The sequence below is a fragment of the Lithobates pipiens genome, unplaced genomic scaffold (assembly GCF_037356315.1).
Source record: "Lithobates pipiens isolate NorthernLeopardFrog02 unplaced genomic scaffold, aLitPip1_a1.2 Scaffold_18, whole genome shotgun sequence".
In the NCBI taxonomy this organism is placed as follows: domain Eukaryota; kingdom Metazoa; phylum Chordata; class Amphibia; order Anura; family Ranidae; genus Lithobates; species Lithobates pipiens.
Window position 1 is genome coordinate 477,985,361 of NW_027507758.1, and position 27,479 is coordinate 478,012,839.

The window sequence follows — 27,479 nt, forward strand, 5'->3', positions numbered from 1 at the left end:
TTTTTTTCTCTCCTTTTTTTGGAGTCAACAGTGACGGTGGGGAGCTTTTAGATTTTAAAAAGCAATGTGCATTGCATTATTTTTTCCTTTTCTGGGTTCACCATTGAGGTATTTGTAAATCTCTATCATATCTCCTCTCAAGTGTTGCTTCTCCAGTGATAATAAATGTAGTGCTTGCAGTCGTTCTTCGTAATTGAGGGCACCCAGCCCCCTTACTAGTTTTGTTGCTCTTCTTTGAACTCTCTCCAGTTCCAGCACATCCCTTCTGAGGACTGGTGACCAGAACTGGACAGAGTACTCTAGATGTGGTCTAACCAGAGTTTGATAAAGTGGCAGGATTATAGTTTTAACTCTGGAATATATTCCTTTTTTTTGCATGCTAATATTCTCCCGACTTTGGTAGCTGCAGCTTGACATTGCATTCTATTGCTCAATCTGCAATCTACTAGGACCCCCCAGATCATTCTCCATCCTTGATGGTCAATACAGAGGTGGGTGGGAGCAATCTCCTGAAGGGGAAAGGCAGGTACAGGGTGTGTAAGGTATGTCAGCTACATACCAGAAAGTCATGAACTTTTCTATGGAACAAGCTGAAGGCTGAGTTAAGGGCTTGTCATTAAATACATAGAAAGCTTTTTCTTTCATGCAAAGGATGTATATTAATGGTATATTGGTGCATAGAGCAACTGAAAGTTAGAAAAAAAAAGCTCTCCCTTTAAGTGTGCTTAAAAGCCTTAACTCCTCAGCACTTTTTCTTGATGTAGAAATGGAAAGGTGTTCAGCTTCTAGGCCATTGCTCTGGCTCCAGTATGAGGGCACTGCTGTGGTAAGATGGTATCACTCTCATAATATGGCAATATTCTGGCAAAATTTAACTGCTTATGTTTTTACATATTCACATTGCTGTGGCTTTTTTTACCATTGTTCTTTATAAGATCTTACCATATTTGACACCAGTGTGCCTTTGCTAACATAGCAGTATTATAGCTCTAATAATGTAGTTTTGAATTTACAAATAAAAACATGCAATGTTAGCATATATTTAAACACAAGGCAAATAACTACATTTTTTGTTCAAAGAACCCAATTTAATACTGCTTCTGCATAGCATTTTTACCCAATGACATGCCTCACTAAATAACAAGAACTATATGCACTATTTTTTCTAAAATAAAGGATAGTTTATTTTATTGAAAATGCAACAACACATACATAATAAATTACAAATGCTAAACAAATTTCAAGTGCTAACAGTTTTGTGAATTTGTATATTATCTGTATCCCTCTGTGCCAGTAATGCTTACTTTATTCCGTGAAAGCCAGAGTTTTAGTGAGGTGGATATCTCACGGTACCTGAGTCCATACAATAAAGGTGATAGTGCCCGCGGCATCAACATTATCACACCATTGTTACTGGCAGATAGCCACAACCTTACATCCATTCCAATCACGTTGTTTTTAAACATTATGACTTCCAGAGTCAATATAAAAGCAGGTACAATATACAAACACAGCAGAATGGAATGCGTTAGAAGTGTTATTCGAGCTCTTGAGAATCGGCTAGCCCATATACCTGAGTGGCGCGTCATTTTGTATAACCTAATGTAAAAGTATGTGATCATAACAGAACAAATCATCAAGAAAAATATGGCAAATGAGCAGACTATGGTAATTCTGTTATTCCCATTATCTTTAGGCCCGTAGTAGAGCAAGAGGCAAACATTTTGTCCTTCCTGTACAGCTGTGTTAAATGATTCAGAGATTACAAACACAGCTATGGGGAAAACAGCTGAAAAAATCCAAATTGCTGATAATATTTTTCTGGTGCGTTGGACAGACAGGAGAGAGTGGTAATGTAGAGGGAAACAGATAGCAATGTAGGTGTCAATTACCATAACAGTAAATGTCAAAACACAGCTGGTATAGGCTGCAAATGAGAAGACAATCATGGTGAAGCACAGAATCTGGTGGATGTACCAGCGTATGGCGTTACAAGTAGAAATTAGACTGTTAAATAGAAGAAAGATGAGGTCCGAGAGCATCACATTGGCCAGGAGATTGTACCTCGTCTCCTTCCGTAATTTGTCCTTCATTAAGATAGTAATGAGGATCAGGGGGTTGACTAAAAGAGTAACAATACTGCAGACCACTACAGGAATTAAAAACATCCGCATGACTAGGATAGACTGTGAAAGGCATTCTGAGTTAACTGCTGTGTCGTTGATGGCAGTTTCAATAGGTGTCGTGTATGATGAGGGGTTTTCATAATAGGAAGTGCAATTCATGTAATCTACAAGCATCGTTATCTCATCCTCAATAAAAGAGATTATTAGGTGTACATAGGGTCCTCATTGGATGGCTGGAACTGGCATTAGCTGTGATTAATGCCTGAAAAATAAAGCAAGGTCTGATAAGCATGAACCCATTTAATATGTTTACGCTATATACATAACCAGTCATTCATTTGTTATTAATATTTCAGAAACATTAAAGGATGCTTTCTTGATCATTGAACTACACATATATCATGCATTTAAATTGGAATAAACTCTATGGAAGAAAATGTTAAGTACATTTTATTAGAAGTGTATAGGACCCACAGTTTTTAAATATGTAATTTGCCTGGAAACCTCTAGCATGTACCTTAGTCATGCTCACTGTAGTACTGAAACTATTTACACTTTTTAAAGTGGCACTAAAGTCTGCTCTATTCACTTCCCCTTGTTGCATCCAACAACTTTGCCCAGGTTTGGCATTTCGGCCTGTCTAGCATGATATAACTGCAGCACACACATCCCAGAGTTGATTCAGCCAAAGACTAAGATATGCCAAGAATATACAGTGAGCTGTACATGTGCAGATCAGTGTATATTCCAAAGAAGTTTGTGTGCTGGAAGGTAAGAATATTTTATTGCAGAACAGACATACTGGGGTTGATTTACTAAAACTTTAGAGTACAAAATTTGCTGCAGCTCTATATAGAAACCAATCAGCTTCCAGGTTTTATTAGCAAAGCTTAAATGAACAAGCTGACAATAGAAGTTGATTGGCTGCCATGCACAGCTGCACCAGATTTTGCACTCTCCAGTTTTAGTAAATAAACCCCAATATGACTCTTCTGCAAATAAAAACATACCTGCAAGCATTTTTTAAGATACAGTTCCCTGTAAATATATGTTTTCATTCATATTTGAAAATATGTTTATACTTATTAATAATAGGAGAAAAAAATCAGTGTATCCAATCATACAGTGCTGGTAATTGAAAAAGTAATAATGGTATTTGTCCCAGAAAAGGATCTGTATAGTGATGGTCTTCAACACAATATAATAGATTTAGTATAGACAATTAGACTGTTCAGGGGATGTAACACTTTTTAAGGGAAGTTTCCCCAGAGGTTAATGAGAATAAGCTTTTTGATGACTTCCATCATCCAACGTACAAGCAAAAATTCCCTGGTTCATTTGGCAATATTGGACACATATTTGGCAGTAGGTTACATGGGTAGCTTAAGCAATATAACTACTGTATATAGAGAAGATACTATGTAGTTTATAATACAGTTATGCCGCGTACACACGAGCAGACTTTCCGGCAGAAAAGGTCAGACTGAACGATTCCGTCAGACATTCCGCTCGTGTGTGCTTTATCTGACTTTTTCTTTACAAAATTCCAACGGACCTAGAAATAGAATACGTTTCAAATCTTTCCGCCGGAACTCTGCAGGAACCAGTTCCTATCGAGAAAACCGTTCGTCTGTATGCTATTCCAACGGACCAAAAATGACGCAAGGGCAGCTATTGGCTACTGGCTATGGAACTTCCTTTTTCTAGTCCCGTCGTACATCATCGCGTTCTAGACGATCAGACTTTGGTGTGATCGTGTGTAGGCAAGTCCGTTTCGGTGGAACTCCGTCAGTACTCCGTCAAAAAGTCCTTCGGAGTTCAGTCCGACGAGAAGTCCGCTCGGGTGTACACGGCATTAGAAAGCCATTTGTTCCAGATATTTAATATTTTGGCATAGTCTGCGATAATAGGTCACCTTGTGGTACACTAGTAAAAAATTTACCAAAAAACATTGAATGTGATGGAGAGGAGATTTCCTACATCATTAGGTTGTGTACAAATTTGTTAGCAGAGAAGGGATTCAGTTATGAAATGTCTTTTATGGTGGGTTCATAGGTTTTCCTTTACTATACCCAAAATATGTAAGACAGGAAAAAGTGATTCTGTTGTTAGAGATCACTTAAGAAAACCATATCCAATATGAACAGTGGGACTTTTCCAAATCAAATTCCAGAGGTTGGATCAGTTGTATTACACTTTGGACAATTGGATCAGGGCATATGATGGAACTTGGACATAAGATATGTCCTGTGAAGGATATAAAAGTGGGTTAACCTGTTGTTTGTCATTGGTGTGACTTACCTTGTCGACTCCATTATTATATCCAAGTCCTCTCTGTTTAAATGTGAGATTTTAGTCTGGCATTTATTAAACTGTTTGAAAGAGTAGTCTTCCTCTTCCAAGCCTCAATCTAAAGCTGGCCATACACCTATAGATTATCTGCAGATTTTCTATGGTTAGATTGAAAAAGTACAACAGATTTCTCCATGTTCGCTAAACTGTGGATGGAGGAGTCTCCCACTTTTTCCATCTAACCATACAAAATCTGCAGATAATCTATAGGTGTATGGCCAGCTTTAGTGTGAGATTTTAATCTTTCATTTATTAAACAGTTTAGAAGAAGACGTAAATAAGAAAGAAGTATAAAGCTATCAACAAAACCTTAGATTTGTCAGGTCTTAACAGCTCTACTGTATAGTATCGTGGATTTTCAAAGGGGAGAAGTCAAATGAAAATGAGATAATAACACAATGCCATGGCTGTAGATATCTTAAAAATATAATGGGTACTAGAATTTGTTTATAAGATCTTTAGCCATTTGCTGTCTGGGAAATTTTTTACATTTTTGACACAAATGTTAAATCATATTTTTTGCAAGAAAATTACTTGGAATCCCCAATCCCCAATACATTTTCTGAAAGCAGAGGCCCTGAAAAATAAAAAGGGGGCTGTTGGAGGATTAGCTGCAGTTTGCACTTAAACACTGGGGCTTTTTTGCATGTTTCCTAACTTGGATTAGGGTCCTATACAGTTCCCCACATGCATATGTTGGGTAATCGAAAATTTTCAATACCTAGAGCTGGAGTTGGCAACCTGTTGATCGCAATCCACCTGTGGACCGTGGGCAGGTAACAGGTGGATCGAGAACAGATCCCCAGCTTGCCGACACTGTGTTTTTCCTGACAGCTTCAGAGCGTGTGGGCACAAATTCAACCAATTTGCAGAGACAGCCCCTGCCCATGTCATACATGCAGCCGAGGGGCAGTCAAAGCCTCGAAAATAGCTCAGAATGATTCAGGCTCATGACTGAACATGCCCAAGCTCTTTCACTGACTGCAGTGTGTGCCTCCACACCAGCTTTCCCCCTCCAATCCATCCAAGGAATTTGTGGGTGATATGTGAGAGGAGGGCTGGTGTGGATCAGAACATGCAGCTCTGCCATGACAACTTTCCTGCACCACTCTGCATAAAGAACTTTTGTGCCTTCTTGACCCCCTGATACTATGCAGTCCTAACCTCCCTGCACCATGCCCTTCTGACATCCCTGCACCATGCCCTCTTGACCTCCCTGCACCATGCCCTCCTGACCTCCCTGCATCATGCCCTCCTGACCTCCCTGCAACATGCCCTCCTGGCCCCCTGTACTCTGCCATCCTGAGCCCCCAGTACCGTGCCCTCCTAGCCCCCCAATACCTTACCCTCCTAACCTCCCTGTACTGTCCTCCTGACCTCCAAATATCATACCCTCCTGACCTCCCAGTACCGGGCCCTCCTGAAGGCCCTGTAATCTTCCCTCCTGAGCCCATAGTACCATGCCCTCCTGACCCCCGATACCATGCCCTCCTGACCCTCCCCCCCACACCATGCCCTCCTGACCCCTCAGCACTGTATCATCCTGACCTCCCTGCACCATGCTCTCCTGACCCCCCCAGTACCATACTCTCCTGCCCCAGCTCCTTTTCCCTGCTGATCCCTATACTATTACTGACCCCTGTACACTGCCCTCTGTACACTGTCCTACACACTACTGACCCCTGGACACTGCTCTACATCCTACTGTCCTGTGTACACTGTCTAACAGCCTACTGACTTCTGTACACTGCCCAACATCATACTAACCTCTGTACATTGCCCAACATCCTACTGATCCTACTGAACTCTGTACACTGCTCAACATCCTACTGATCTCTGTATACTGCCCTACTTACTACTGACCTCTGTATACTGTCCTACATACTACTTACACTGGCCAGGAATCAGAGCAGATAGCCAGGCCTGAAACTAGTCGAAGAAATCAGCCTGCAGTACCAAATGTTTTGCTTTCATAATGAACTCTAGCATTAGCCTTGTGGGGGCAACCAATTACTCCCCAGACAAGTTGTGAATGAAAAGTGAATGCTGAGTTTCCCACTGAAGCAAAATTTTAAGGTAGGCTAAGTTATTATTCTATAGTGACACTAGTTTTTTAACATTTTCTACGTTTTATTTGTGCTGTCTTCACTTTTCAAAGGGGGCTTGCTAGTTATTTTTTTTTTTTTTAAAGGGTGTGGCACCCAGTAATCTTTGATTGCTTCCATGTTCTCCAGGTAGATCTTCACCTCTCAAAGGTTGTCTATCCCTGACATAGAAGGGAGAGATGAGACAGGACTGCCCTCTCGCTCCACTTTTGTTCACTTTAGAACCCTTTGCTTAGGCAATCCGCCTACATCAGGACGGTAGAGAGATTGAGGTGGGGGGCTATCCTTACAAAATGTTTTTGCTCGCCGATGTTGTAATCCTCTTCCTTGCTAACTGAATGTCATTATTGGCTTGCTGTGGCCAAGTCTCTGCACTCTATATTAATGAGACCATATCTAAAGTTCTGAATGTTTCCCTGCCCACATTGACAGTGCATGCTCCTCAGCAATCTAGCAGTTCTTTCTTTTCCCTGGACCCCCTTCTCTTTGCCTTATTTAGGCCAGGCAAATTACCTGAAACCATAAATTTTTTTTAAATCTTTACTTTTGTCTTGGAAAAAGCACATATCTCATGGTTAGGTAGCATTAAAGTAGTAAAGATGACATTGATACCTACATTTTTGTATTTTGCATGAGTCCTACCTGTACTTCATCTTATTAACTTCACACAATGCAAAGACATAGCCTTAAAAATGTTTGGAAGGACACTTTTTCTGGGATAGCTAAGATGATTTTGTATAAATCCAAAAGTCAAGGAGGTCTGATCCCCTAGCCCCCCCCCCCTTTAATGCAAGTATTATCAAGCAGCCCTGCTTATGCAATTGGCACAACGGCAATCACCTCAAGGAGTTTCCTTGTGTGTCTCCTAGAAAACATATCTACTGTAGAGGCTCTCAAAAATGTATAGCGTTAGGACTGCAGATAATATTGGGGTGCCATGAAGTGGCTCTGCAGCTTACGCATTTATTTGCAAATGTGTGAAAACCTATCCCCTGTTTTTAAAGTAAACTGTTAAACAGCATAATTTGGTTGGTTGCAGGCTGGTTGGTAAATTGAGCTGGAAATTTTCTTTGGTTTTGACATGCGTTGGCCTTCTGCGTGCTTCTTGCTGCGAAGGCTGGTTATAGGTGGCCATTTGTTTGTACTGCTGGAATACTGGTGAGGGGACGCACTGGACACCTTTGCTGCCATTGTGCTATATGCTGGGTGTCTATCGTGTTCCTGTGCCTTTAAGGGGGGGGGGGTGGGCTCCCTCAAGCCTTACCTGCCATCTATCTATCCATTATTATGCATGTGCTTCTATTGAGGCAGTGGCCATTTGTTTGAAATGCTGTCCTTTGCTGGTCTGGACTGGTAGACACATAGTTCACTGAGTAGGTCTTAACACATTGGGGTATGAAGGCATCAGTGTGGAGTGAAGTAGTGTAAAGATGCAAATCGTTACTTAGAGTAACAGATGTGTAACAAGCAGCGTGTCAAAAGCATGTAACTGTTATAGGTAGAACGGCCTCTAGCATCAAAGTAGATGTTGTCGGCACGTCTGTCAGTGGTCTGTCTCCCATAGCAGCGGGAGTGGATTGCACCGCAGAGGTTCCCATTCTGTACAGAGGTACGGAGGTTCAAGAGTAAAATGCACGTGTGGAGCCTGTGCAAAGTGCACGGTGGGGCCAACTTCGCTACTGGGGATTAGTAATGGAAAATGCTGGACAGATGGACATGGACATTGCCTTACTGTGCCTCTCCTAAATGCACATAATAGAGAAGGTATAGATTGTCATGAGGAACCAAGAGTTAACTAGAGACAAGTGACAGTGTCAGTGTACAAGGCATATGTTCCCTAAAGCCTCATACACACGATCGGATTGTTGGCCAACAAAATCATGGAATTTTGTCCGAAGGGCGTTGGCCCAAACTTGTCTTGCATACACACGGCCACATGATTGTTGGCCAACAATTATGAACGTAGTGACATACTACGTTGTTTTTCAGCTCTTTGGCGCCACCCTTTGGGCTCCTTCTGCTAATTTCATGTTAGTAGAAGTTTGGGGAGTATTGATTCGCACTTTTCATTTCGCTTTTTCCATTTCACACTTTTCATTTTGCGCTATTGAGTTCGCACTTTTCAGTTTCTGAACGGCCGTTCGTCAACCAGCCATGTTGCGGAATCAGAGGAGATAACGCGTTATTTATTATTGGCCTTGTAGTTATTGCTTTGACATTATTTTTTGGTTGAATAATGATTTGATTTGGTATATTTTCTATATTTTTGGAGGTATAGAATGCACTTTTTGGTTAAGTTCTATTGGCAGATAGCATGTCTAATTTTTTTACTTTTTGCTATAATAAATATCCCCAAAAAATATATAAAATTTTTTTTTTCCTCAGTTTAGGCCGATATGTATTCTTTGACATATTTTTGGAAAAAAATCACAATAAGCATTTATTGATTGGTTTGCGCAAAAGTTATAACATCTACAAGATAGGGGATAGTTTTATGGCATTTTTATTGATAATTTTTTTTTACTAGTAATGGCAATGGTCAGCGATTTTTATCATGACTGCGACATTATGGCGGACACATCAGACAATTTTGACAAATTTTGGGGACCATTGGCATTTATACAGTGATCAATGCTAAAAAATTGCATTGATTACTGTAAAAATGTCAGTGGCAGTGAAGGGGTTAATCATTAGGTGGAGCTGTAGGGGTTAAGTGTGTCCTAGGGAGTGATTCTAACTGCGGGGGGAGGGGCTGTGTGTGACATGTCACTGATCACCGCTCCCAATTACAGGGACTGCTGATCAGTGACAGTGTCATTAGGCAGAACGGAGAGATGCTTGTTTACATTAGCATCTCCCCATTCTTCCTGACCATGGGACGATCGATGGTATGCCAGTCTGATGGTCACGGAGCTCCCGGCGGGCACACGCTGGTACCCGCAAGCCGCCCCTTAAAGAGCAACGTACAGGTACGTTAATCTGCCTGTACGTCCCCTTCTACTGCAGTATATCTGCGTGAGGCGGTCAGGAAGCTGTTAATGCACATAAAAAAAATTGTGTAGAATAATAACAGACTTATGTATGTGTTTTACTTCAAATGACAAGGGACACCAACATAGTTGTATCTTTGATCTTAAAAAACTATGGTGTTGTGGTAACTTTCCCCATAAAAAAAAAGCATAATAATATTATTCTTGATATCACTAGAAAAAAAAAGCCTTGGAAAATTAGTTTGCAATAACTCCATCAGTATCCCCAGCAAAGTAGCTTCATTATTATCCCATTAAAGAAGAAGGGAATTCATAATTTGCCACATCACAAATGTAAATTCTCCATGACAAACGCTAGTTTACAAGACCGACCGCTTCTGGCTCGTCCTTGCTTCCGAGCATGCGTGTTTGTACTTTGGACTTTTGTCCGGTGGACTTGTGTACACAAGCTCGCAAAATCCAACAACAGACATTTGTCCTTGGAAAATTTTAAAACATGCTATCCAACATTTGTCCACAGAAAGTTGGCCAACAATTGTCTGATGGAGCATACACACGACTGGATTTTCTGCCAACAGCCTGTCATTACACATTTCCCTTCGAAAAATCCAATCGTATGTATGAGGCTTTAGAATAGAGGCCCACCTTAAAGTCGAGTATTCCCCCACAGCAGTCTCAGCCTTGTCCCAGGGCATTGATGAAGATGACAATAAGCAAAAGAACCCTTTGTGTAGTAAAGTGACCCTGTATAAGGTGCTTAGAGTAGCCCAGAAGAACCCACCCCAGGGTGGACCTCTCATGTAACCCATGCTTGGCACCCAATGAGGAGGAAAACATGGAGGCCATAACAAACAATGGCTCTAGAATGATTGCTCTCACTTTGATGTTCATGGAGATACCTCACATGTGTGGTGAAATTGCTGTTTACCCGGTTCCCGACTGGCGCACGCCGATGTACGCCGGCAGAATGGCACTGCTGGGCAAATGGGCGTACCTGTACCTCCCTTTAAATCTGCCGCTGTGCCATCATGTGTGTGCAGCCCGCGGCATGTGCGTGAGCAGGCCGGGACCTCTGTGAGTCGGGCATCGCGGTTCCCGTGGTCGATGTCTGCAGGGATACCCGCAATCGCCTCAGGGAGAGGAAGAATGGGGAGATGCTAATTTAAACATGCATATTCCCATTCTGCCTAGTGACAGTGTCACTGATCTCTGCTCCCTATGATTGGGAGCAGAGATCAGTGATGTGTCACATGTAGCCACGCCCCCCCCCACAGTTAGAATTACTCCCCAGAACATACTTAGACCCTACACTGCCCCTTAGTGGTTAACCCCTTCACTACCAGTGTCATTTACACAGGAATCAGTGCATTTGTATAGTACTGATTGCTGTATAAATGTCAATGGTCCTAAAAATGTGTAAAAAATGTCCGATGTGTCCGACATAATGTTGCAGTCAGGATAAAAATCGCTGATCGCCGCCATTACTAGTAAAGAAAAATTATTAATAAAAATGCCATAAAACTATCCCCTATTTTGTAAACGCTATAACTTTTGCTCAAACCAATCAATAAACGCTTATTGCGATTTTTTTTTAACAAAAATATGTAGAAGAATATGTATCAGAGTAAACTGAGGGAAAAAAACTTTTTTTATACATTTTTGGGGATATTTTTTATGGCAAAATGTAAAAAATAATGCGTTTTTTTCAAAATTGTCGCTGTTTTTTGTTTATAGCGCAAAAAATAAAAACCACAGGGGTGACCAAATACCACCAAAAGAAAGCTCTGTTTGTGGGAAAAAAAAGGAAATCAATTTTGTTTGGTAACCACGTTGCGCGACTGCGCAATTGTCAGTTAAAGTGACGCAGTCCCGAATCGCAAACAAATCCTCTGGTCTTTGGCCAGAAAAATGGTCCGGGGCTTAAGTGGTTACATATGTGTGTGGGAGCTACACATAAATTTGCATTTATGCCCAGAGGCAAGGAATTTTATTGCTATTACAAGGGGATTACAAGCTTTGGGCAGGTGATAGATACTCTGTATGGAGACATCAGGGGTCTTTTAGACCCCCAACGTTTCCTGTGTCCTCTAATACAGCTAATCAAGCACAGATCATGCTTAATTAGCTGTGTCCCTGGCTGCTATGGGACAGCTCTGAAACCAGAAGTGATAAAATCATTGTCACTTCTGGTTTCACTAGTCACAGAGGAGATCGATGAATGGATGTTTTTCTATTTCCTGTGTGTGAAGGGATCCTAGCCATTTACTGCAGTCCTGGACTCCCCAACAGAACAGGAGAGCTCGGGAACCACCATGGACTGTGGTAGGGTAGGATGGTGCCAACCTTTTCACTTCTGTAAAAGTGATCAACTGGCTGTAGAGCCACCCCAGTTCATTGTTACTGAACAGCCATTCACCTACCATGAGCTTGTTATAACCCCTTGCTGACAGGATGTATATATACATACAGCGGCCAGCAACTAGTTAAACAAGGACATATACCATTGCTCTGGTAAGTACTGTCATTGGAATTGAAAGTGATGGGAAATCCATAATTGCAGTGTTTTTAGGGAAACAGATGATTAAGGAATTATCCCCTCTTTCTGTGGGGATCCCTGTTCTGGTGACAGCTGCAGCTGCCTAGAAGAAGATATTCCCTCTTTCTGTGGGTACCCCTGTTCTGGTGATAGCTGCCTAGGAGAAGATATTCCCTCTTTCTGTGGGGACCCCTGTTCTGGTGACAGCTGCCTAGGAGAAGATATCCCCTCTTTCTCTGGGGATCCCTGTTCTGGTGACAGCTGCAGCTGCCTAGGAGAAGATATTCCCTCTTTCTGTGGGGACCCCTGTTCTGGTGACAGCTGTCTAGGAGAAGATATTCCCTCTTTCTGTGGGGACCCCTGTTCTGGTGACAGCTGTCTAGGAGAAGATATTCCCTCTTTCTGTGGGGACCCCTGTTCTGGTGACAGCTGTCTAGGAGAAGATATTCCCTCTTTCTGTGGGGACCCCTGTTCTGGTGACAGCTGTCTAGGAGAAGATATTCCCTATTTCTGTGGGAACCCCTGTTCTGGTGACAGCTGCCTAGGAGAAGATATTCCCTCGCTTTAAAGAGACTGCCACTTACTTTCTGTTCTGGCAGGGAGGTAGATACTGTACTTAATTCTTCCAGCAGTGATTTTAGTGTATTTTGAAGTGTGATTTTATTTTATTTTTTCGTTTTCTTGTTTGTTTGTTGGTTATGTAAATTTCTTAAAATTTTCAATAAAATCTGAATTAAAGAAGTGTGATTTTTAAGGCTATTTCTCATCATTTGTGCCTTCATCCTCTTCCTTGGCATTGCTGCAATTACTTGTGAATTAGGTGTGAATTAAATATCAATGAGCATCTCTGGTCTTTAATATACCTGACAATAAACTCTTCCACAACCAAACCTCCTAACAGAAGCTATAAACAAATAAAGGTGGTGTTAAAATGATAGAAGACATTACTTAATATTGCCTTTCCAAAATACCATAAAATACTCATAATGTATACATGTATACTGCATATAAAAATGCAATGTCTGCTTGCACTACCTTACAGCATTAGTAAATGGAAGGCACACTTTACATATATAGAACCAGCATATTATGTAGCATTATATTTATTTTAATTGTTGTTCTAGTAACATTTGCAGAATAATTATATAGAATTATATAGAAAAAGTCCAGGGATTGCTGCACTTAAAATGTATTAATTCCACATGTAATAAATTACATACATTTCACACCAGAAATCCATTAGGCATCAAAACATTATAAAATGTAACAATATAAAATGAAGTGAGAATAATGTCAGTATACATCTTGTTCCCATCTGAAGAAGGGCGTAAGCTTTGTAGCCCGAAACTGTTATTTGGAATGACATAAAAAGTATGTAATTTATTACATGTGGAATTAATCAATTTTAAGTGCAGCAATCCCCAGACTTATTCTTTATCTATGGTCTTTGGGAAGGCTTGATTGCTGGCACTAGGACGTACACCGTGTGCTGCATACCACACCTGTGAATATATATATATATATATATATATATATATATATATATATATATATATATATATATATGTATATATATATATATATATATATTTTTTTGCATAACTAAACATTTATTGTAGATTATATTTACATAAATGTTTAAAGTTGAAGGGTACAGGCCTAACATGTTAGTAAATAATGCCCAAAGTATGTTTCTATGGCACCAAGTCCAAAGACCATGTCTGCTTGTTCAAGTAGAGCAAAATAAGGGATTAAGTTTAAGCTTAGATAAGATAAATAAAGGTTGAATGCAGCAATAACTCCCATTGGTACAACATTAACTCCTATTGACTTAAACATCCATGAAGTGATTTCATATAGTTTATCTTAGTTTTTGGACTTTCTACTCTGACATAGCATCAATTACGACCTTAGAGGGTTTTGCCAAAGTTCAGCACCAATGTCCAGTTCAGTAGAATAAACAAAGATTCAAACCAATATTCTTATCTTTCATTTAGAATTATTAATTCAAGATCCTAATATAAAATTGAATAATATATATGCATGTCATAAAATATGCAACAAAATTAGATGCTTATTTATTTTATAAAAGTATTTTAAACAGCTGATATGTAAAAAATAAAAATTGTACTTACTCAAGAGTTTTCATTTTATATCCTTTTAAATTTATAAATTTTCTGAAAATGTAAGATGTCTAGAGCGCCTTAACAATCTCATTCTTCAGGGGAGCACTGGCCTTAGCTGGAGGGTTCTATGGGAAATAGCTTTTTCCCTGCCTTTCAATATGTAATGAAATGGTTATCAGCAGATAGCGTGTTGTTGACTCATTTAGCTGACTAATATAGTTATTGCTGGGATCCATGCAGCACTGCTGGGACATTGTCCCTGGCTACCTGCCGTTCATTAAGTTCTGCTCAGCACAAGTGGTCTGCACTCTGCATGTAAGCACATAAAGAAAGGATTTGATTCCCAGGTTTAAAACATGGATTGTTTCTCATTATCAATTGTTAACTTATTCAAATTTCATATTATTATTTAGACATTTTAGGCATTCAAACCCATATCACCACAAATTGAATTGTATTTACTTTACTTTATTTATTTATTTTAAAATCTCTGGTATATATTTTAGTTAACTCTAGTTTATTGTTCCCTTATGTGTATTTTAAATGTCATTGCAAGAAAATATTTTCTTTTGAGTTTTAAAAAAAAACTGCTATTACATAACTCAGACAGGATACAGGATATGATCAGAGGCTGCGGAATGGACAGGATATGATCAGAGGCTATGGAGCAGACAGGATATGATCAGAGGCTGCGGAGCAGACAGAATATGATCAGAGGCTGTGGAGCGGGCAGGATATGATCAGAGGCTGCGGAATGGACAGGATATGATCAGAGGCTGCGGAGCGGACAGGATATGATCAGAGGCTGTGGAGCGGGCAGGATATGATCAGAGGCTGCGAAGCAGACAGAATATGATCAGAGGCTGTTGAGCGGACAGGATATGATCAGAGGCTGCGGAGCGGTCAGGATATGATCAGAGGCTGCGGAGCAGACAGGATATGATCAGAGGCTGCGGAGCAGACAGGATATGTTCAGAGGCTGCGGAGCAGTCAGGATACGGGGGATGATGAGAGGCTGCGGAGCGGTCAGGATACGGGAGATGATCAGAGGCTGCACGGACATGGTAGTGTACAGTAGCTTTCTCCTCAGTCCCTCTTCATATTACTTCTCCACATTAGTGTCCTCCAGGCTCCTCCTGTGCCCCTGTCACCTCTCTGTCCACACAGGCACACCCTCCATGGCTACACCCCCAGTAATGTCGTCCTCTGCCCCCTTTTATTATCCCCTCACTCACACAGCTGTCTCTGTCCTCACTGCTCCTTGGCTCCTAATCTGATGCCTCAGCCTGTAGCAACTGGCGGGGAGCAGCGTTGGTGTGGCACTGGCACCGCAAAGAATGATTGCTTTCTATTTAAAAATGGTGACAGGTGCTGGCATTACGTTACTACGCATGCGCCACCCCAGTCAAGCGCGTATGAGCTTTCCTGAGCCCGTCAGGCTTCGGGATGGCGCATGCGCAGTTGCATGGCTGACCTGCAGCCATCTTTTTTACGGCATCAATGCCAGCAATGGAAATTTACGGGCTGAACATAAATTCACGGGGGGTTGGTAACACTGCTTGGAGGTCCCCAAGGAATTTCCTTCATTTGCAGGGATTTCCACTCATTTCTTGTTTGGCTATTGGACAGGAAGTTAAGGAAAATCTCCAAAATGGGGCACAGATGGCGAAAAAAAATCTGACAAGGTTATAACCCTCACTTGCTCTATCCAAAATTTAAAAAAGTTTTACCTATTGTTCTACTTTAATCATTAGTTGCATGTAGGGATGAGCTTGATGTTTGCTGGAAATGCGAGATTGCAGTGCATTGCTGTATGATGATTGGCCAAAGCATGCACCTGACTTGCATGCTTTGGCCAACCTCAGCGCCCTCTGCTAAGAGCCATAATCAATAAATCAATCATGGCTCAGGGGGACTAAGTCCACACCCCACACTATATAAGGCTGCCGGCAGGGCGGCCCTGTGTAGTGTTGTTGGGGTGGACGGAGACATAGCTTGATTTTGATTTCAGCAGGCAGATTATTGAGTTAGTGGCAGTGTATATATCTATATATATATATATATATATATATATATATATATATACATATACATATATATATATATATATATATACACACACACTCTGCATCCAGTGATCGTAGCCTAGAGATCTACATTCTACAGTGCATTCCATGGTTTACTATTCCTAATCTACTTCAGGCAGTGTTATATATATATATATATATATATATATATATATATATATATATATATATACAGGAATAAACAAGAAAAAAGGTGTACTATAAAAATATTTATTGAAAAATACACAACATGAATAGAACAGTACAGAAAATTTTTAAATCATGTATACTAATACATAATGTGCAGTGAGCCCTTGTGTATCTGTGCGTTTCACCGTTAAGCTTCTTTAGGATACAGTCAAGGTTCTACAGATAGCAAATTAAGAGAATGGACCTCACTGTCTGATGGAACATATAGGTTTTAAAATGGTGATATACCACTGTACATTTAAAAATAGATGTTTGTCAACAGGAAATAACTATAATGCAGGTGGATATATACAAGAAGAAAAAAAATTGCCTTTACATTGTTATTAGGACAAATATACTTAAACAGACGGCCATACCTTACAAAGAGATAAGTCTCACTTATAAGTATCCAGAAACTGGTTCAGTGGGTACCATCCCACTGGAAGTTCTACTACACCACCATCAGGATCTATGCACAAATAGGTCAGGCCAGCCCAATCTAGTAAACGGTGTAAGATGATATAAATGTGTAACTACCAACACACAGAGTAAGCTCCTTTGAGGTGTGGTAATATAAAACACCTAATGACAATGATCATAGGAAAGTAGTACCTGCTAGTAAGAGAAGAACATAAAAAGACAGACGGTTCCCGGTACAAGGGCAGAATAATGCACAAAGAGTGGACTCAGTGCCAAAGAGGGGAGCCAAATATGGGCTACAATGCCCACCAATTAAAGTGGACACCCACCGGGAAAATAGTCCAAATATGAGACTGATGCCACGTACACATGACCAGTTTATCCATCAGAATAAACTGATGTTTTTTTGTGACGGAGTTCTGCTGAAACTGACTTGCCTACACACAATCACACCAAAGTCCGATCGTTTAGAATGCGGTGATATACAACATATACGATGGGACTAGAAAAAGGAAGTTAAATAGCCAGTAGCCAATAGCTGTCCTTGGGTCATTTTTGATCTGTCGGAATAGCATACAGACGAATGGTTGTCCCGATATTTATTGATTCCGTCGGAAAGATTTAAAACGTGTTCTATTTCTAGGTCCGTCATAATTTTTCGAAAGAAAAAGTCAGATGAAGCCCACACAGGATCGGAATTTCCGATGAAATGATTCCGTCTGACCTTTTCTGCCGGCAAGAACGGTCATGTGTATGCGGCATCAGAGATTGTCCACAATGTTTAGCAAAATCTATAGAACAAAAACAGAACCAAGAAAAACAGTAAGCAAGAGGTTAAGTAACCAAATAGATACGCGTAGATACACAAGGGCTCACTGCACATTATGTATTAGTATACATGATTTTTTTATTTTTCTTTACTGTTCTATTCATGTTGTGTATTTTTCAATAAGTGTTTATTTTCATACCTCTTTGTTGTTTCCTATGCCTTCAAAGTCCGATCTAGGTTTACTGTTATAGTACACCTTTTTCTTGTTAATTTACGGATGTGGCTATGTGAGTGCACTTTTTTCTGTTCATTACTGATATATATATATATACAGACAGTCTAGTGTATATATATATATATAAACACTCTGCAGCATCCAGTGTAGCGTATATCTACAGTGTAATTGTAGTGCAGTTGCTACTACTTTCCTGGTGGTGTACACATTACACAATACAGTGCAGCCGTAGCGCAGTTGCTACTACTTTTCTGGTGATGTACACATTACACAATACAGTTCAAATGTAGTGCAGGTGCTACTACTTTTCTAGGTGTGTACACATTACACAATACAGTGCAACCGTAGTGCAGTTGCTACTACTTTTCTGGTGGTGTACACATTACAAAATACAGTGCAGCCATAGTGCAGTTGCTACTACTTTTCTGGTGATGTACACATTACACAATACAGTGCAGCCGTAGTGCAGTTGCTACTACTTTTCTGGTGGTGTACACATTACACAATTCAGTGCAACCGTTGTGCAATTGCTACTACTTTTCTGGTCTACACATTTCACAATACAGTTCAGCCATAGTGCAGTTGCTACTACTTTTCTGGTGTACACATTGCACAATACAGTTCAACCGTAGTGCAGTTGCTATTACTTTTCTAGGGGTTTACACATTACACAATACAGTAGTGCAGTTGCTACTACTTTTCTGGTGGTGTACACATCACACAATACAGTGTAACTGTAGTGCAGTTGCTACTACTTTTCTGGTGGTGTACACATTACACAATACAGTGGAGCCGTAGTGCAGTTGCTACTACTTTTCTGGTGGTGTACACATTACACAATAAAGTGCAGCCGTAGTGCAGTTGCTACTACTTTTCTGATGGTATACACATTACACAATACAGAGAAACCGTAGTGCAGTTGCTACTACTTTTGTGGTGGTGTACACATTACACAATACAGTGCAGCCGTAGTGCAGTTGCTACTACTTTTCTGGTGGTGTACACATTACACAATACAGTGCAACCATAGTGCAGTTGCTACTACTTTTCTGGTGGTGTATACATCACACAATACAGTGCAGCCATAGTGCAGTTGCTACTACTTTTCTGGTGGTGTACACATTACACAATACAGTGCAGCCGTAGTGCGGTTGCTACTACTTTTCTGGTGGTGTACACATTACACAATACAGTGTAGCAGTAGTGCGGTTGCTACTACTTTTCTGGTGGTGTACACATTACACAATACAGTGCAGCCATATTGCAGTTACTACTACTTTTCTGGTTATGTACACATTACAAAATACAGTGCAGCCGTAGTGCAGATGCTACTACTTTTCTGGTGGTGTACACATTACACAATACAATGCAAACGTAGTACAGTTGCTACTACTTTTCTGGTGGTGTACACATCACACAATACATTGCAGCCGTAGTGCAGTTGCTACTACTTTTCTGGTGGTGTACACAATACACAATACAGTGCAACTGTAGTGCAGTTGCTACTACTTTTCTGGTGGTGTACACATTACACAATACAGTGCAGCCATAGTGCAGTAGCTACTAATTTTCTGGTGGTGTACACATTACACAATACAGTGCAGCCGTAGTGCAGTTGCTACTACTTTTCTGGTGGTGTACACATTACACAATACAGTGCAGCCGTAGTGCAGTTGCTACTACTTTTCTGGTGGTGTACACATTACACAATACAGTGCAACCGTAGTGCAGGTGCTACTACTTTTCTGGTGGTGTACACATCACACAATACAGTGCAGCCGTAGTGCAGTTGCTAATACTTTTCTAGTGGTGTACACAATACACAATACAGTGTAACTGTAGTGTAGTTGCTACTACTTTTCTGGTGGTGTACACATTACACAATACAGTGCAGCCGTAGTGCGGTTGCTACTACTTTTTTAGTGGTGTACACATTACACAATACAGTGCAGCCGTAGTGTGGTTGCTACTACTTTTCTGGTGGTGTACACATTACACAATACAGTGCAGCTGTAGTGCAGTTACTACTACTTTTCTGGTTATGTACACATTACAAAATACAGTGCAGCCGTAGTGCAGGTACTACTACTTTTCTCGTTATGTACACATTACAAAATACAGTGCAGCCGTACTGCAGTTGCTACTACTTTTCTGGTGGTGTACACATTACACAATACAATGCAAATGTAGTGCAGTTGCTACTACTTTTCTGGTGGTGTACACATCACACAATACAGTGCAGCCGTAGTGCAGTTGCTACTACTTTTCTAGTGGTGTACACAATACACAATACAGTGCAACTGTAGTGCAGTTTCTACTACTTTTCTGGTGGTGTACATATTACACAATACAGTGCAGCCGTAGTGAGGTTGCTACTACTTTTCTGGTAGTGTACACATTACACAATACAGTGCAACCGTAGTGCAGTTGCTACTACTTTTCTGGTGGTGTACACATCACACAATACAGTGCAACTGTAGTGCAGTTGCTACTATTTTTCTGGTGGTGTACACAGCACACAATACAGTGCAGCAGTAGTGCAGTTGCTACTACATTTCTGGTGGTGTACACAGCACAAAATACAGTGCAGTGTGGTGTTGTCAAACAAAATATACATCATGTCCGGAAGGTCACCAAGGAGAGGCAGATGCTCATAGGCCACTAAAAGAGGGCAAGCAGGCTCTGTGTCTACAGTCAACAGTGCTGGTCATGGACATGGTGCATCCTCTGCAGGTGGCTGTGGGGCACACTTGTCCTTTTTTTCTGCTGCTGGCCATGTTATTGAGCCAGAACATGCAGAAGAGTTGGTGGAGTGGATAACAAAGCCGTCCTCCTCATCCTTGGTCACCCAGGCTCAGAGTAGTCTGCCTTCCAATGTAGCTCCCAAAGCGGCCTATTCCACTGGCTCCTTGTCCACAGTCACTCCTTCCCTAGCCCTACCATCATGCACAGATGAGTCCCCCAAACTATTTGACCACAATGTCAGGTACATGCTTATGGAGGATGCGCAGCGATTGGAAGGCTCTGATGCTGGTTCCCAGGTTAAGGAAAGGAGTAACATGAGCCTAGAGAGAGGGGGTGCCCAAGAAGCACTAGAAACAGGTGGTCATGTTCCCCCAGATGCAGCATACTGCCAAGTTTGCTCCAGTGATGAGGAGGGAGGGGATGATGAGGTCACTGACTCTACTTGGGTGCCTGATAGAAGAGAGGAGGAGGAGGCACAACTCCAACAAGGCAGGATGTCCTCTAGGGGACATCTTAAGGGCAGAAACCCTTTTACATAACACCACAGAGCTCCGCAGGTGTAGGGCGCTGCTGACTCCCAGCTGATTTTGAAAAGTTCCTTGGTGTGGGCCTTTTTTGACACATGTGCAGGAGATCGCAGTCTGAAGCGTATCAAGCGTGGCCAGAACAGCAGCCACTTGGGCACCACATGCTTGACCAGACATATGAAGACCTCTCATGCAGTCCGTTCTCAAAAGCACTTGAAAGACCCACATCAAAGAAAAAGGCGGACTTCTAATTGCTCCCCATCAGGGATCTCCAACCCCACTATACCTCCAGTCCTCTCAAAAACCTGCACTGAGGGGAATGAAGGTATAGCAATAGGTGTCCCAAGTACTTGCAGCCAATCTGCTATCAGTACACCTCCATCTGATTTCAGCAAGCAAATTTCCCTAACCCAGTTGCTAAACCGGAAAAAGAAATTCGGTCCCAGTCATCCACATAATCTGAGTCTGAATGCTAGCTTGGCCAAATTGCTAGCACTGCAACTGCTGCCTTTTCAGCTGGTAGACTCTACCCCCATCTGTGAATTTGTGGAATGTGCTGTACCTCAGTAGCCAGTTCCAAAATGCCATTTCTTTTCACGGAAGGCTATTCTGGCTCTCTACCGGCATGTGGAAGGCAATATTTTTGGCCTCGTTGGACAGGGCGGTCAGTGGTAAGGTGCATATTACCGCTGACTCCTGGTCCAGCAGGCATGGGCAGGGATGTTACCTTTCTTTCACGGCGTACTGGGTAACTCTGCTGGCAGCTGGGAAGGATGCAGGACAGGGTTCAGTATTGTTGGAGCTTGTTACGCCACCGCGCCTCCAAAATGCTAGTGGTCATTCTGCCACAGCTCTCACCTCCACCCCCTCCTTTTCTTCTTCCTCTATGGCCTCTTCTTCTGATTTCTCCTCTGAACCAGTGGGGCTCCGTAAGTGATCAAGGACCTACGCAAGCACTCAGGCAAAAAGATGCCATGCGGTTGTTGAGTTGGTCTGCTTAGGGGACAGGAGCCATACTGGGGCATAGATTCTGTCAGCTCTGCAGGGGCAGACTCAGTGGTGGTTGACGCCACACCAGCTTCAGTCAGGAATAGTTATAAGTGACAATGGCACCAACCTTCTCTCCGTCCTCCGACAGGGAAACTTGACCCATGTCCCATGTTTGGCACATGTCCTGAATTTGGTGGTACCCAGGCTTACAGGATCTCCTGAGGCAGGCCAGAAAAGCCTGTGGTCATTTCCGCCAGTCATACAATGCCGGTGCTCGGCTGGCTGACATTCAAAGGGAATGCAACCACGACACTACCTGCCTGGAGTTTGCATGTTCTCCCTGTGCCTGCGTGGGTTTCCTCCGGGTACTCCGGTTTCCTCCCACAATCCAAAGACATGCAGGTTGGTTAATTGGCTTCTGTCCAAAATTAGCCCTAGTATAAGAATGGGGACCTTGGATTGTGGGCTCCTTGAGGGTAGGGACTGATGTGAGTGTGCAATGTACAGGGATAGGGGCAATTGTAGCCACTTACTCAGGTTGAACTAGATGGACTGGTGTCTTTATTCAACCTTACAAACTATGAAACTATGAAACTATGAATGCAACCCTCCCCACGTGACATGCCCACCAAGGGGAATTCAACGTTTGCAATGCTGTAGCGGCTGCACTTGCAGCAGAGGGCCATCAATGAGTACCTGTGTTAGTATGGCACCAGGACAGGGTCAGGGGAGCTTGGCTTTTTTTTTGCCATGCCAGTAGCTACTGATCAAGAATGCATGCACTGTCCTGTCACCATTTAAGGAGGTCATGAGGATGGTGAGCAGCGATAATGCATGCATCAGTGATACTGTCCCTCTTGTCTTCCTGTTGGAGCACATGCTTTGTGGAATAATGGACAAGGCACTTGAGGCAGAACAGCGGGAGGAAGAGGAGGACTTGCTTACCTCTCAAGGCCCCCTTTATCCAGATAGCATTCCTGTGGGCCCGCCAAACACACAGGAAGAAGAGAAGGAGGAGGAGGAAGATTGTTTTAGCATGGATGTAGAGGATAACACTCAGCAGCAGTCTTCAAGGGATGGTTTTCAGTCCACAGAAACCCAAAGAGTTGTACATGGTTGGGAGGAGGTGACCCAGAGGACTCACAATCGAATGCGTCTGCAAACTTACGCTGCATGGGCTCCCTGATTCTGCAAAGCCTGCGAAAGGACCCTAGGATTTGTGGTATCGAATAAATGAATGAATGAATGAATGAATGAATAATTTGTATAGCGCATAATGCGAACTGAATCACCTCAAGGCGCTTTGCGGAGCTTTGTTGTCCAGCTTCTAGAAGAGGAAGGTCTTGAGTTTTTTCCTAAAGACCTAGAGGTTTTCTTCTAAGCGGATGTTGGCTGGTAGAGCGTTCCATAGCCACGGTCCTTGGACAGCGAATCTCCGTTCCCCCTTTGATTTGTACCGAGATTTGGGAACGAGGAGGAGGTTTTGGTTAGAGGATCGAAGACTGCGGTTGGGAGTGTAGGGTTTTATTTTCTCGATTAGGTATTGAGGAGCGTCTCCATGCGTGCATTTGTGGGTGAGGCAGAGGGTCTTGAATGTGATTCTATTCTTTACGGTTAGCCAGTGTAGGCTCCTCAGGGTAGGGGAGATTGATTCCCAGGGTTTTTTCCCTGTTATCAGCCTTGCCGCCGTATTTTGGATAAGTTGTAAGCACGCAAGTTGATATTGGGGTAATCCTATGTAAAGTGAGTTTGCATAGTCAAGTCGTGAATTAATGACTGTTCCAACTACCACTGCTTTGTCCTTTTTTGGAATGAACGGGATTAGTCTGCGTAGCAGGCGGAGCAGATGGTGAGAGCCACTGACTACTGCTCCTATTTGGGCATCCATTGACATTGGCGAGTCAAAGATGACCCCGAGACTCTTTGCCTTGGTCTTTGGGGGGATGGTCTGCCCAAAAATGGTGGGTGGTGTCCAGGGGATCTTGGTTTGGGAATTATGCTTTGTGTGTAGGATGAGAAGCTCTGTTTTTGATTCATTGAGTTTGAGGGAGTTAGTGGTCATCCAGTCTTCTATCAAAGCGAGGCAATTTTCTAGTTGCTGATGATGGTCTTTTTGTTCTGTGATACGAAAATAAAGTTGCGTGTCGTCAGCGTATGAGTGGAAGCAGAGGTCCGATGATCTGATGATATTGAGGAGTGGGCGGATGTATATGTTGAAGAGCACTGGCGACAAAGGGCGATCCTTGGGGGACTCCGCAGGAGACTGCCTTGGTTTCCGAGGTTTAATTCTCCTAGTTTCACTGTCTGTGACCGATTTCCTAGGAAGGATGCGAACCACTGAAGATCTGAGCCTGTGACTCCTGCTACTTCTGTGAGGCGGATGAGTAGAGTGTTGTGGTCCACTGTATCAAATGCTGCACTGAGGTCCAACAGTACCAGGAGACATGATTCTCCGTCATCCGCTGCTTCGAGGGCGTCGTCCCATATCTTGAGGAGTGCTGATTCTGTTCCATGGCCCGGGCGGAAGCCTGATTGCAGCGGATCTAGGAGTTTGTGGGTATCCAGGTGGTGTTGTATCTGTTGATCTACCGCTTTCTCCATGATCTTGGAGATGGTGTTGAGGCTTGTAATCGGCCTGCGGTTGTTTGGGTCCTGAGGGTCGAGGTTAGGTTTCTTTAGCAGGGGTTTGACGATGTCTTGTTTGGGGGCGCTCGGAACAATCCCTTCTTTAAACGACTGATTTATGAGGTGGGTTATGGTGGGAGCCACGATGTCAAAGCATTCTTTCAGGAGTTTTGTGGGGATGATGTCAATTGGTGATGTACTGTCTCAAAGGTTTTTGACAATGTTTTTAGTGAGGTCAGCGGTAATTGGGGTCAGCGAAAACTTCGGCGGTTGTGGGATGTTGGTGTAGATATCTTCTTTTTGCTTTTGTTGACTGGGGTTGGCTGTTTTTTTCTGATGAATTGTTTTCCTGATGGTTTCGATTTTGTTGATGAAAAAATCTGATAATTCATTGCAGAAATCTTGGGTTTCGTTTGCTGGGGGCTCTAAGCATACGGGGTTCATCGATTGAGCGACTATTTTAAAAAGTTCCAGAGGGCGGTTTAAGGCCATTGAGATTGCATTTGAGAAATTATCCTTTTTAGCTTTGAAGATTGCTTTGTGATAATTCACCATGAGTCCTTTGTAGTTTGTGTGGTTTTCCTCGGTGGGATTTCTTCTCCATGTTCTTTCAGCTCTTCTGCGTTCTTGCTTTAGTAGAGAGAGGTGGCCATTAAACCATCCCAAGTTATTTCTCCTGATGTGTGTCCTGCGTTTTGGAGCTACTGAGTCTGCTGATTGTAGTAATACCTTGTTAAGGGAGCTGAGTATTTGCTCAGATGAGTGGCTTAAGTCCAGCATTGCTATTTTGTTGGATAAAATGGTTTTGAAGGTTTCGGAGCGTAGTTTCTTCTGCGATCTGGTCCAATGCGTTGTTGCAGGTTTCCGTTTTTGGTGTACGGTATTGGAGGAGATTTTGAATTTGATGGCGTGGTGGTCCGTCCATGGTAGTGTTATGTTGTCGAGTATGTCAATGTCCATATTTTGTTTGAAGATGAGGTCCAGGCTGTGTCCTGATCCGTGTGTGGAAGTCTTTATCAGTTGCTGGAGACCCAGTTCTTCCAGTTGGTTGATGCAGGCGGTCGCGATGTGATCTTGCAAGTCGTTTGCCCAAAGGTTAAAATCCCAGAGTGCCATGAAGTTTTTGGATTTCAGGGTTTGTTTTGCAATGAATTCTGAGGGGTGTAAGAAGATTAGTCTTTGGCCCAGGCGGTCTGTAGCATAGTAGAATGTGAGTGGTGTCATGGGGTGTTGATTGAAGATGTAGTGTCAGTGTCTCCGTAAAAGCCACTGGGTTCTGTACCGTTGGTTTGGTGAGCGCCAGGTGCGATTTAAAGATCACTGCTAGGCCTCCTCCTTTTTGCCCTTTCCGATGCTCAGTTAGGATCCTGTAGTTCTTTGGCACCAATTCGGTGAGGATGGTGTTGCAGTCGGGAGTAAGCCAGCTTTCCGTTATGAAGAGGCATTCTATGTTGTTATCGATGATGAAGTCGTGTACTTCCAGTCTGTGTTTGACTGCCGACCTGGTGTTAATCAAGGCGCATGCTAATTGTTGTGGTTGAGTAGATATCTTCCTGTGTTTGATGGTTGATTATAGGCTGGTATTTAGTAGTCGTTCTTTTTGTAGGATTTTTTGTAAAGAGGGTGGGAATGTTGAGGTGGTACTCCTTAGTCTGTGGAGAACTTCTGCTGAGTATTTGAAGTGGCACATGGCTCGCGGAAGAAGTTGATGGTACTGGGAGGACAAAAGATGGTGATCCTAATCCAGGATTTTATCCTGTTGTCGGTTTATTTATCAGCCTTGCCGCCGTGTAAAGGCTATTTGTAAGCACGCAAGTTGATCTTTTGGGTCACCTATGCGGACTGAGTATTTATATTGGGGTTGTGAATTCCTGGCTCTTCCAGCTGGCTCAGCTTGAAGCGAAGAACCTGGACCAGAAGAGTATTGCTGGTGAAAGCTGAATGGTTGAGCTAATGAAGGTGTAAAATAATTTAGGTGGCGGTGATGGGGGGGTCCTACTGACCCACCGCCCTCCCATTGATCCAGAGGAAGGCGAAAAAACCCCTAGCTGTGCCAGCCAATTGCACCAATAGGGGGAAAAAAAATCCTTCCCGACCCCCGAAGGCGGTCGGACCGCGAGACCCTGGATCAACCGCTGGGGGAGGGGGTGGGGGTCACACAAGCTTACCTGAAGGTGGTGGCCCTGGCTTGCTGTGAGGCGGTCTTGTTGTGGTGGTCCTGTCTTGCTGTCTCCTGGTGTCTCTGGGGAGCGGTCCGGTAGTTACAGGCAGCGGTGTACTGAGTCGGGAAGGGCCCGCAAGCCTACGGAGAGGAGGGAGGTAGGGTAAGCTGGGAGGTGGGTTCACGTGGTGAGCTGGGCGGTGGGCTCACATGTGCTGGGGCTCAGCCACAGCCTAGGTCTTCCTTGTCTAGCAAGAAAGGCTTGTGCAATGCGTTTCCAGACCCTGGGAGGTTACAATTTCCTTGTGCTGGACAACATGTTGCTAAGGCTTCGGGCAGGCAGAGGAAGAGCGGTGGAGAATATGGCCGGCTGACCGATGCCTTTAGACAATTTTTTAGTCCTCAGCGCCAAGGTCTGATCGGTTCAAGTAACCATCGCCAGCGTCTGCATTACATGGTGTAGGAATGTCTTGGGGCAAGAGCAAACTTGGAGGCCTATCCAACAGAACATCCACTG

At 42.7% G+C, this 27,479-nt stretch overlaps 1 protein-coding gene across 2 annotated transcripts; it reads right to left on the reverse strand.

The window, feature by feature from the left end:
• Nucleotides 1-1,181: 1,181 nt before the first annotated feature.
• LOC143990219 (putative G-protein coupled receptor 148) lies at nucleotides 1,182-16,994 on the reverse strand. 2 transcript variants are annotated; one of them, XM_077490322.1, is made up of 2 exons: nucleotides 16,868-16,994; nucleotides 1,182-2,388 (listed from the first exon to the last, which is right to left on the reverse strand). In XM_077490322.1, exon 2 carries the CDS (start codon nucleotides 2,298-2,300, stop codon nucleotides 1,272-1,274), a length of 1,029 nt encoding a protein of 342 aa, XP_077346448.1. In that variant the 5' UTR covers nucleotides 2,301-2,388; nucleotides 16,868-16,994; the 3' UTR covers nucleotides 1,182-1,271. The 2 variants fall into 2 exon arrangements, with proteins under 2 accessions (XP_077346448.1, XP_077346449.1); XM_077490323.1 differs by lacking the exon at nucleotides 16,868-16,994 and adding an exon at nucleotides 14,245-14,400.
• Between the last annotated feature and the right edge of the window lie 10,485 nt (nucleotides 16,995-27,479).